Source organism: Bicyclus anynana, chromosome Z, assembly GCF_947172395.1.
Source record: "Bicyclus anynana chromosome Z, ilBicAnyn1.1, whole genome shotgun sequence".
Taxonomy (NCBI): domain Eukaryota; kingdom Metazoa; phylum Arthropoda; class Insecta; order Lepidoptera; family Nymphalidae; genus Bicyclus; species Bicyclus anynana.
The window spans coordinates 19,027,553-19,040,640 of NC_069110.1; the positions used below are offsets into that span (position 1 = coordinate 19,027,553).

At 38.9% G+C, this 13,088-nt stretch overlaps 1 protein-coding gene across 2 annotated transcripts in view; it reads left to right on the forward strand.

Annotated features, from left to right (window-relative positions):
- The window catches only part of LOC112049133 (bestrophin-4), a 44,574-nt gene that overhangs the window by 25,114 nt on the left and 6,372 nt on the right, over window positions 1-13,088 (forward strand). For both annotated transcript variants that reach the window (XM_024086923.2, XM_052890470.1), the window contains 2 exons: window positions 11,921-12,050; window positions 12,428-12,666. In XM_024086923.2, coding sequence (XP_023942691.1) covers window positions 11,921-12,050; window positions 12,428-12,666 — 369 coding nt within the window. The remainder of the gene's footprint in view (window positions 1-11,920; window positions 12,051-12,427; window positions 12,667-13,088) is intronic.

The window sequence follows — 13,088 nt, forward strand, 5'->3', positions numbered from 1 at the left end:
CCTCCTTTGCGCTGCGGCTACTGAAGCGATTTGGGTGAAATATGAAATGAAAATAGATTGTACACTGGATTAACACATAGGCTTTTTACTTTTCATCCCGAAAAAATTCGTGGTTCTCGCGGGATTTGTGAAAAACTAAAATCACGCGGACGAAATCGCGGGCAGTCTCTAGTATACAATATAATTGAGCTCAGTGGGTCAGTACTCAGTACTCAATACTACACAGATGTCACAGTAAATCTAACTGACAATATAGTTGACGTTCATTTAATTAATTGGTGCATCTGTCATTTGTTACACTTACTTACTCACACTTGTTTTGTAAGTTTCAGTTTTAAAATAATAACGTCGAAATCTTGACAAATCATATTGATCTATTTAAACATATATAAAAATTTTAATAAAAAATACAACCGACTTCAAAAACATAAAACGTACCAACTAAACTAAAAAGCGAAAAATAACATCATATTACATTCTACCTGCTGATCACTTTGAAGGCGGTGCTAAGAGGGTTTTGTATTAATTTAAGTCGTTTCTGAAGGAGCTACATGAAGGAACTCTGTCAGAAAAACCTTAATCTTTACGATATTCTTACATGACTTGAATTAACGTGATACAAACTCCAGTTTCTCATATTATATCTACAATTAATATTCATGGATTTTTAAAGGTAACCCATCGGGAATCAGCATGAATGCACTCTTCGCCGCTGATAGATAGCAATATTACTTTACGTCATTGGTATCTATAGAGATCAGCATTGCAGTAACTGTATCCTCTGACCTTGGCGGCTAATTGTGTAAAAAATCTCAAGCCCATCCGTATTTAAATTACCATTATTACTGCACAATCGGATTTAGTAACCGACTAAACATAAAAGAGTGTAAGTTAAACGTATGATACTTTTTAGGGCCCATTTTGAAATAAACGTAAAAATAAGGAACCTTTGTAGGAAAACCTACAAATGAACTAACGAAAAATGGCTATGTCGTTAGTCTGTACGCCGTAGAAGTAGTTGTGAGAGGATTATCAGCAAAATCTCTCTATAACATGCTTAAAGACCTTGGCCCCTCTAGAACTGCAGCTAGTTCTATATTAGAACGGATATTCAAAGCTGCTCTAATAGTATTTTACCGAATTTGGCTAGACAGGGAGAACGACGAACGTTAATCGATTGTCAAGGAATTCAGTAACCCTACATCCATTGGTCACAAGTCCTGGACTTTGCTCGGAGTTTTTCTCTCTGCCACGCGATGGACCCGGCACCCGCAAGGTGAATTCATGGAATGCTAAGATATTCGTATCTCTAGTATGTCTGTCCTTACCTTTAACAACAACAACCCTTTTTCTCAGAAAAGCGTAAAAAAGATACGGCCTGTATGCCACGAAAAACAATTCCGACACTTTTAAAATGTCACTCATCACAAAGTGGTAGGGAGTAAGTTAGTAGACGTCCGCAAATAATGGTTTTTAAGAGATGGCTTGATTAAGGAGGTCTAATACTATAATAGGAGGAGGACGAAGTCACGGGCGTCCAGTAGTTTATTATAAAATCTATTGCTAAGTTTTGTTAAATAGGTTTGTAGTTTTATAACAGTATATAAAGACAAAAGATTAATATCTAACATTTTTCCTTGTCGTCTCACTGAATCGTGTAAGGTGTTATGTTGTCCTTTAGAAAACAAGTGTGCAGTTATTTCCGTCAATACTATTAATAATATTAATTACTTCGCTATTAATCAATGACATGATAATTCAACTATTATTAATACAATAATTATTTACTGATTTTACCGAGTATGTGAACGTAGAAATTGCATTTTTTATTTCTCAGCCATTATGTAAACAATGAATTGTTTTATTTTCATTCTCATAATTGCGTTCTTATTACCTATATATTATTATCTATACTAATATTATAAATGTGAAAGTAAGTCTGTCTGTCTGTCTGTTTTTTACCTTTTCACAGCTAAACAGCTGAACCGATCAAGATTAATTTTGGTCTGCTTAAAAATCTGCTTAGAATGGTAAATGGGACCTTGGAGAAAAACATAGGGTAATTTTTGACCCTAAAATAAAAATAGAAGTTGGTGAAATAGGGGTTGATAGTTTGTATGGAATGTCCTTAATTTTTAAAGTTAAAGTTTTAAAAATTTGTTCATAAATATAATGTGATTCAAGAATTTTTAAAATTTATGCCCTAAAGTGGTGAAATAGAGGTTGAAAGTTTACATTGATTTGCAAGCGGACGACGTCGCGGTCGTCCGCTAGTAGTTATATAAATCCTTATTATTATAGTTTGTTATACCTGAGTTTCAATCATACTTCAATATTTATCGATAATGTAGTGACGTCCCCATCGATCATTAGGCTATTTGACAACAATGAAATTAAGCTACAAAACGTAGACATCCTATCAAATAATAGGGTGAAAAATGTTAATTTCCAAGTATTTTCATCTAAAATATCAATATTTATAGCAAATTGCTCGAAAATAAATTATAATATATTTAACGTCCATTGCGACTGGTTTTCGCGAAACGAAAAATATCAATGACAAATTTGACGATCTATTTGAACAATATGCATGGAATATCGCATGTCAAAATTTCGCAATTGAGCTACTGCGTTTTATTCTTTAAGCCGACTTGAAGACGCCCTGCTGTTTTACCCGCTTAGTTCCAGTTCCTCTGGGAATACTGGGGCTTATGACACACAAATAAAGTGTCTTTCTATTGGTAATATCATTTTAAATTCGGTTCAGTAGATCTAGAGATTACAAACTAAAATGTCACAAACTTACTTCAATCTTTTATAATATTAGTTTAAGTTTGTCCTAAAAGATTTCCAACCAAGCTCTGAAAAGAGACTGATTTCCTTATTACCCGACTGCGTTACAAGGAAGGTAATGTGTTTTGAGCGTATTCATGTGTGTATGTTTGTATGTATGTCCATTTCTTTGGCACGCCCTACAGCCCAATCGGCTGGATGGATTTTGACATATGAGGTGTCATTGAGTTTGTCAGAACTGTGATAGTGACATAGGCTATTCAGTAAATGAAAAAAGTGGGGGTGGGTAATTTTTTTTACCTTATCCTTATCAAATGAAAGGTCGTAAAAACACCATTTCAAAAATATATATATTATATCATGTATATTTTACTGTTTCCACACAAATTATCGAAAAACATACCAATTATATTGGAAACATCGAAGTAAAATATACTAACTAGAATGTATTTTAGTCAGGAATGACATTGTCTGTATGTAGTTATATTTAACATAAAAGGTCTGTTTTAAAGAAACTAAAAAGTTCGAAAGCTAGTAGTACCCAACTCGGGCTACCAAACACAACCAAAGAAAGTCAAACTTCATTCGAGTCAGGTGTCGAGTTAATCCGCACGAGCTGTAGTTATTTAGTTGGTTAGTAATTCCATTGCGTTATTGTGGTTTTTCCGCATCTACCTAAAGCAAATTTCATTACGACACAGGAAACTCTAGTCTTTCATAAGTGAACTCTTCAATTTATTATTTCATAACAAAATACCTACAATAGCCGCTTTAAGACACGTTCGATACAAAAACTGGTTGTTTCAACGATCAGCCAATAATGTAACAAAAGTATGCATAACCAATAATCTTAATACGCGCCAAGTTTAAAAATCTTGTCAGAGCAGTATCGCCTCAATGCTTTAGCCAATAAGGACCGTGAAAATCTGTAATGGAGGCGAAACCATGGCGAATCCTTTCTAAACCACCTTATCGTGTGACGTATTCGCTCATTGTAAGATTTATCACTGACTAGCTGACGCCGCGCGGTTTCACCCGCGTGTTTCCCGTTCCCTTAGGAATACGGGAATAATAATAATAATATGCTCCCGATCGACTTTTCGGTCACGGCGGCTAATCTCATGGTGAGATTAACCATGTACGCAGCAGATATTATAGTGCACAAGTGTATGCGCAAGCACAGGTGCACTCTCTCTTCCCTCACTCTCGAAATCCGATGGGACGGCAGTCCGACACGACCGGTGAGAGATCAGGCGCAGGACCGACGGCTTTACGTGCTCTCCGAGGCACGGGGGTGTACTAACACCGCCAACTTCCCAACTCCAGGCTGCTATTAAGATTTTCCTTGTAAGAAAAATCCCAATAACCTATTTTGTTTTTGTTGGCCTGACCCGGGATTCGAACCCTGGACCTCATTGTCCGTAGCTGAACCAGCTAACCACGAGGCCAATGAGGCGGGAATAATATATAGCCTATAGCCTTCCTCGATAAATGGACTATCTAACACTGAAAGAATTTTTCAAATCGGACCAGTAGTTCCAGAGATTAGCGTGTTCAATCAAACAAACAAACTCTTCAGCTTTATAATATTAGTATAGACTAGAAGAACTAAGAAAATTTGCTTAAAATCATTATATTTGCGCGCAGTGCAGACAGATCAAATTAAATCAAAATATATTGTCATCAAAATAAAGTGGTTATGAGTCGCGATAGCCCAGTGGATATGACGTCTGCCTCCGATTCCGGGGAGTGTGGGTTCGAATCCGATCTGGGGCATGCACTCCAACTTTTCAGTTGTGCGCATTTTAAGAAATTAAATATCTATTGTCTCAAACGGTGAAGGAAAACATCGTGAGGAAACCTGCGTACCAGATAGTTTCTTAATTATCTGCGTGTGTGAAGTCTGCCGATCCGTATTGGGCCAGCGTGGTGGACTAAGGCCCAACCCCTCGCATTCTGAGAGGAGACTCGAGCTCAGCAGTGAGCCGTATATGGGTTGATAACAACGATTTGTGGTTATAGTGTAAATGATTATTACGAGTAGATGAGATCGCAGCCAATGGGTAACTTGTCATCCCTTCACACTAATATTTTAAAGCCGAAAGTTTGTGTGTGTGTATGTTTGTTACTCCTTTACGTCTCAACTACTGAACGAATTTGGCTGAATTTTGGAATGGAGGTAGGTTTAACCTGAATTAACGTAGCGGTATTTTCATGATAGCCCAGTGGATAAGACCTCTACCTCCGGAGAGCGTAGTTTCGTATCTGATCCTGGCTATGCACCTACAAGTTTTCAGTTATGTGCATTTTAAGAAATTTAATATCACGTGTCTCAAACGGAGAGGAATCTTGCATACCTGAGAATTTTCTGCATACCTGAGATCGTGTGTGAAGTCTGGCAATCCGCATTGGGCCAGCGTGATGGACTAAGGTCCAACCCCTCGCATTCTGAGAGGAGACTCGTGCTCAACAGTGAGCCGAATATGTACTTCTGATCCGAAAAAATCACGTTTTCCACGGAAGAAAACAGAATTTCACGCGAATGTAGTCGCGGGCGTCCGCTAGTTGAATTATATGACTTCTCTATTACCTTGCGTTTAATAAAATGAATGAATGCTCAGAGTTAAAGTATTCAATGTCACACAGAATCCGACCCGCGATCTCTCCCACGTTGCTAGCAAGCAATAGAAATTATGTGACGCTTTTCGTCACGCCCGCTTTAGCCCGCATTCGCACGAGAGTTTTTTAACGGACGTTAAACGATCGTTTTTGAGTTTTGTATTTGGAGCGGATACGACACCGTCGTGTTAACGCTCTATCTGCCTATTAGTCTTTAATCTGTGAATGCAGCAAATCAATGATAATAAAACGAGAGTTACATGTGATTCTTACGATTTTCCCGCAAAACTTCCTCAACTGTTACACAACATTATTAGTATTGATATATGTAGGAGACAAAAATTCTTTTTTTACATGTTTACATGTTATTTATTAAATTTCCCTGTTTTTAATGTCCTGGTGCCACAGTATGGGCAATTTCGTTCACTTATTTCAATTTCACGCATCGAATTGAGAATCTCCTCTTTTTTTAAAAAAACTTTTAACTTTTACCAATAGATATAATGATTAGAGATGAAGGTTTTTGTATAAAAAGTACATACTTATTACCTTACATTACCTTATCAGTCGATAGACGTCCACTGCTGGACATAGGCCTCTTCCATGGACCTCCAAGCACAACGGTCTCGAGCCGCCAGCATCCAGCGGCTCCCTGCAACCCGCTTGATATCCTCGGTCCACCTAGTGGGGGATCGACCAACACTGCGCTTTCTGGTGCGGGGTCGCCATTCCAGCACCTTGGGACTCCAACGTCCATCGGCTCTTCGAACTATGTGGCCTGCCCATTACCACTTCAGCTTCGCGACTCGCTGAGCTATGTCAGTGACTTTGGTTCGTCTGCGAATCTCCTCGGACCTGATTCGATCACGCAGAGAAACTCCTTTAAAATTCCGTAGTATCTACATACGTGCGAAGCCGGGGCGGGTCGCTAGTGCGCTGTAAAGTGTTAGTTACACACGTCGCCAGTGCACTCGCAACCTAACAGCAAGCAGCATCGCAATAAGGAAAACCATTCGATAAGCGAGACGTGAGTGCAACGAATAAAGCGAATCATCTGCTGGATCATTTGCAACATTATACTAAGTTCTCATTTGTTTTCTATTGTTTGTTTCCTTGTTTTGTGGTGTACAAGTGAAGTGTTTAAGTCCATACTTATAATAAATCTGTAGAGAGGTCAATTCTGTATTTCCAAAATAACTATCAGGGGGTGATTAGTGATCGATACTGATGCTAAAAATGCAATCATTAAATTTTTTGTCTGTCTGTCTATCTGTATGTCGTGGTATAATTATTCTTCATACTCCTTAGGGCAGGTTATAGTATACTTTTTATCACGCTACGATCAATAGGAGCAGAGCAGTGAAGGGAAATGTTGTGAAAACGGGAGAAGTTACTCCATTTTTAAGCTTTCGTCGCGTGTGCAGCCTTAATGGTTAAAGCTACACAGAAATCATGTATGACGGAAATGTTCTTCTTAAAATTATATAAAAAACACGACACTATATGTACAGTCTATCGTTTATGGTTGACTTACAATAACACGCGTAACGCCCGATAGCTTAGCAGTTCGGAGCTTTCCCTACTCATCCCCTGTAATCTATATGGTAGGGTAGAGTGGCAGTAGGGTAGGGTAGTAGTAGGGTTTCACGCGGACGAAGTTGCGGGCGTCCGCTAGTAATAATATAAAATTATACATTTACGGCCTTACATAAAAACCTTCATTGATGTTTTACCGATTACTTCAAAAATATGCTGTTAATTTTTTTTCTAGTCCCGTGGGAAATGTACATTGTTGCTCAATAACTTTCTTAACTTTAAGTGAAAGTTCCATGAAAAACGGTTCAGTCTTTCTAAAGATTAGCGCGAACTAAACAGAAAGAAGAAAATTTTAAAAAAGCTTGTTAGTTTTTTGGTATTATGTAAATAAATTGCATTGAGAAATCACAATTACTTACCTGTTTTTTAATCACACACAGACAGACAGACTTTTATTTTATTTATTTATTATAAAGAGAAAGTTTGTGTGTAAGGGGGTAAATTTTGAAACTACTGAGCCGATCTTGAACATTCTTAAACTAATGAAAAACCACGTTAATGTTAGTATTGTAAGCTCTACATTATCTCTGTAATCTCACGGGCACGGGAACTGCGCGTGTGAAACCGCAGGGCGTCTGCCAGTACTTTAGTATATAAAATTTTAATTAAAGTAGGTACAATTAAATATACAATTAGCAGGCACCTACCGAGTATGATACGTTTTGTTAACACAGATGTGTCCATGTTCATTTACTCGATTAAGGCTACACGAATGATTGGGAAGGCAATATAATGACGTAATTGCTAAGAGTTTATCCAATGACTTTACGACACAGTTGCGGCTATTTTATTTTCGGAGACGGATTGACACCAGAAGCGGATTTAAAGGGCAAAACACAACTATTGAATGAAAGCCTGTCGGGTCTAACAATTCCAACTGAGAATGCTACCAATGAGCAAATTCCTTGAGCGAAGTCCCGGACTTGTGACCGATGGATGTAGGGTTAAGGACGTCCGTTAATACTAGTTAATAGTCATGTTCTTCGCTCAAGTAAATCTCCTACCCCAGCAAAACCTGGCAAGGTCCCATCAGGGCAGCCCTGGATGCTTGTTCTATTATATAATAATATTATAAGTTTCAATCGAACTTTAAGGTTTTTTCATATCTGAAATTCTCATTCCTAGGTGGAAGACGATATTATTGGTTGTACACACCAAACGATCAATAAATTGATGATTGACCGCTCTTAGAACTGAGCAGTCGACGCAGGTCGAAAGTTTCCTTATTCCGTAGCCGTTATTAAACAAAGTTTTAGAACGAAATCTTTATTCGAGTTTAACATATACATATAACATACTAGCGGACTCCCGCGACTTCGTCCGCGTGAAACTCGATATAAACTTTCAACTAAAACCTACCCTACCCCTACCCTTTTAATTTTTTTCTGTCATAAGAACCTTCTCCTGACAATAACAAGGTCAGACATCAAAAAAAATTGTGAAATCGTTCCAGCCGTTCACGCGTGATGGCGTGACCAAGGGATTCATTTTTATATAATACTAGCGGACGCCCGCGACTTCGTCCGCGTGACACTCGATGTAAACTTTCAACTACCTCTACCCAACGCTACCCCTACCCTACACCCTACCCTATCCCTACCCTACCCCTACCTTACCCTCCTGAATTTTCTTTTCCATAAACCTCACGGAGCCCGAGACCTTTCCAACGAATGCAAAACCGTGGAAATCGGTTTGTGCGTTCTAGATTTATAGCATCAGGAAGGAAAACCCGACTTATTTTTATATATTAAAAAAATATAGATAGCTATGTCGGTACGATATATTTATACTAATATTATCCGCTCAACTATCCCAGCCGATTTTACAAACACTTCTAAATGCCCCGCTCTATATAGGTAAATAGACCGATGTAACGTTTGTGGTATTGGTTAATCTCGACTTTAAAAAAAAAATTACCACTAGAAAGCCACAGTATTTGTGAATGCCATAGAATATATTTTATCCCTGTTTTCTCACAGGAACAGGAACTAGGTGAAAACGCGAGGCGTCGGCTAGTCTTTTGTAAATACTTAGGTCACTCTGACCAATAACTGTTATTCTGAATATCATTTAGGCAACATTGGTCGACATTGGGCAACAATGTAGAGCCTCAGTAGATCAACGGTAAGAATGGTCGGACTCATCACCAAGGGGTGGTGGTTCCATCCCCGCCCCCTGGTCTGTGGTCGTACCCACTCCTAATACAGCCTTTCCCGATTAGTTGGAGGGAAATGTGAAAATTTGACGGCCTCTGTGGCGCAATGGTATGCGCGGTGGATTTAATGACGGAGGTCCTGGGTTCGATCACCGGCTGGGCCGATTGAGGTTTTCTTAATTGGTCCAGGTCTAACTGGTGGGAGGCTTCGGCCGTGGCTAGTTACCACCCTAACGACAAAGACGTACCGCCAAGCGATTTAGCGTTCCGGTACGATGTCGTGTAGAAACCGAAAGGAGTGTGGATTTTCATCCTCCTCCTAAAAATTTAGTCCGCTTCCATCTTAGATTACATTATCACTTACCATCAGGTGAGATTGTAGTCAAGGGCTAACTTGTAAGGAATAGAAAAAAAAAAGACAAAGGTCAAATTTAAAAAGATATGGCAAATATTCTTTTATATAATAAAAATGTAGACCAATGTTGCTTAAAGATGGATGATCGATGTAGACTACGTTAATCAACCATACGTATCTATCGAAGTTGAACCATTCTGGCAATACTATAAGTCGCGAAAATGATATAACAAAATAATGGACAAACAAACCTCCTGGCAACATGCAGATTCATAATCGGCATACTTTTATGAGTTCATGAAAAAAACTGGAAACATAATTATGCTATAGCCTATAGCCTTCCTCGATAAATGGGCTATGTAAGACTGATTTTTTTTTTCAAATCGGACCAGTAGTTTTTGAGATTAGTGCGTTCAATTAAACTAACAAACTCTTCAGCTTTATAATATTAGTATAGATACCAAAGGGGGTAATGTATAACAAAAGAATATACCAACAAACCTGGCAACATGCAGAATCGTAATCTGCATGCTTTTCTAAGTTCAAAACTGTTGAAAGAATGCGCCACGGATTATGCACACTCAATACCACACAAGACCTAGTCTAGATAATGTAGGTAAGTATATCGTTCAAAATTTATGAGTTTCTTGGAAAAAACTATGACTGCATAATTATGCGCAATCTCAAGATATGAAAATGTATGGTTTCTCATAACAAATGCGTCTCAAGTCTCAATGCTGTTACGTAATGTTGTTAGGTATTAATAAATACCTAATTCGAACACTACGGAACTTCAAATCCGTTTTTTTTTGAAAATTTAAACTTTTCGTTAAACAACACAAAGGTAAAGTCCTTTTCATGAATGAAGTCCCTCAGACGCGGCGCTAATGTCTTAATGGCACTCAATGTCATTTGATAATGGCGGTCTTATTGTCATTTTGTGTAAGGCACTGTCAATTTTAGTTCAGGTTTTAGCCGCGGGACTTTTTTCATGAAAAGGACATGTACCCCGGCAATTAAGTCGAACTAAAATGACAGTTGTCTGCACAGGTGGTAACTAGCCACGGCCGTTACCCTCTTACCAACCAGACCTAGACCAATTAAGAAAACCTCAATCGGGCCTGCCGGGGATCGAACCCAGGACCTCCGTCTTGTAAATCCACCGCACATACCACTGCGCCACGGAGGCCGTCGATAACTATTGTTGTTAACCGACTTCAAAAAGGAGGAGGTTCTCAATTCGGTCGGAATTATTTTTTTTTATGTATGTACACCGATTACTCAAAGACGCCTGGACCGATTTCAAAAATTCTTTTTGTTACTATACGTCTAAACGCAATTAAGCCAATTAGGTGACTTCGTTCGCCTCAGTTTCGACGCGCAAGTGCCATATCTAATAGTATAAAATCATTGTCACAATCTCCTCACCTCGTGTTCTAGCCTTCACAGTCACAGGGGAATATGGATGAGGGAAGCATAGCCGATCAGTCATCGCAACCACACAAATATTGTCAATAAAATAACTTAAGGTTACTCGAAACTTAAGGTTGATAGAGAATACGACTTGTGGTCCCTCGCACATACAAAATAATATATTCTTTATCTATCTATACTTCTATATCTATACTTATAATAAAACTGAACAATATGCAATTTTACTTATACCATTTGTAAACGTTACCGTGGCATAACGTACTACTAGCGCCATCTAGAACTTATAATAAAACTATAACAGGTTCGTTTTGTACATTGAAGATATTTTAAATTTTTTTGTCGGGGGGCATTATATAATTGATACTGAAGCTAAATATATTTTGTTTTCGATTTTTTGTCTGTCTGTTTGTCTGTCCGTGTTTTTTTTGTACCTCCTGTATCTCCAGTTTGTAAATTCACCGCGGAGGCCGAAGAAAATCTGTTTTAAATCGGTTCTGTAAATACAGAGATTAGTATATACTCACAAACTTTAATACTTAGTATATTTAGATAAATGAAAATGGTCAGGACGCCATTGTAATTTTATATTGAGTATTTCAAAATAACATTTCTTATTCTTGAGACGTGATAGCCTAGTGGATATGACCTCTGACATCCATTCAAAGGCCGTAGGTTCGGATCCGGTCCGGGGCATGTACATCCAACATTTCAGTTATGTACATTTTAAGAAATTAAATATCATGTGTTACAAACGGTGAAGGAAAAACATCGTGAAAAAACCTGCTTACCTGAGAATTTTCTTAATTCTCTACGTGTGTGAAGTCTGCAAATCCGCATTGGGACAGCGTGGTGGACCCCATTCTGAGAGAAGACTCGTGCTCAATAGTGGGCCGAATATGGGTTGATAATAATGATTCTTATCTTATTAATTTTAAAAAAATATTGTATTGGTGTTTCATTGGTTACAGGACGAGACAGGGCGGCTTATGCGGCGAAACATCGTGCGCTACGCCATTTTAGCTTACGTGATCACTTTGCAGCGAGTGTCGCTCCGGGTTAAACGACGCTTCCCATCGTGGCAGCATGTCGTAGACTCTGGTGAGCATCATTACCATGTTTTGACGGCCACTACAGGGCCAGCTACAAAGATTTTAGGACCCCATTGCCACTTCAGCTTTGCGACTCGGACCTATGTTAAGTGGTCGGTGCGTTTGGTTTTTCTGCGGATCTCCTCATTTCTGAATCGATCACGCAGAGTAACTTGGGCATTTCCCGCTGATTGACTTTAAGCGTTCTTATAAGGCCCACAGTTAGCGACCAAGTCTCAAATCCATAGATAATCACTGGAAACATGCACTGTTCGAACCTACAGAGGAAATTTGAACTCGAACGAGCTGAAATGTTGACCTTTTTCTCGAAATTGGACTCAAAATACTAATAATTTGAAAACCTAATATAGACGCTGAAAATTTTAGGTCTAATGCTGGAGTCCGAGAGGAAGGTGTTCGAGAAAATGGACGGAAAGAGCCCCATGTCGAAATACTGGATGCCGCTGGTGTGGGCCACCAACATCATCAACCGCGCGAGGAAGGAGGGCCTCATCACCAGCGACCACATAGTGCAGACGCTACTGGTCGAGCTGTCAGACATCAGGCGGCGGCTCGGCGCGCTCATAGGATACGACACCGTGTGTGTGCCACTCGTCTATACGCAGGTAAGGGCGGTGCCTCATTAGTGCTTTGCATTGCGTCGGCGCAATGGATCAACTGCACGCCTCTACTTCATTATGATGATGCGCGACGCACTCACACCGCACGAGTCAAGAGAGTTTAAAAGAGCAACTGTTAAGTTTATTGCCAGCTTTTCTTAGTTGAAACTGCCTTCCGAACCTGTGGTAGAGTCTTTACAAATAGTCAACTGACCCTACTTTAAATAAATGAATTTTGATAGTACTACCAAAAAAAAAATCAAAAATCATTTATTTCAAGTAGGCTCAGTTTACAAGCACTTTTGACTCGTCAGTTGACTATTTGTAAAATTCTACCACCGGTTCGGAAGGCAGGTTCTGCTGAGAAGAAACCGGCAAGAAACTCAACTGTTACTCTTTTAAAAAAAAATCGTGCAGTATTTATTATA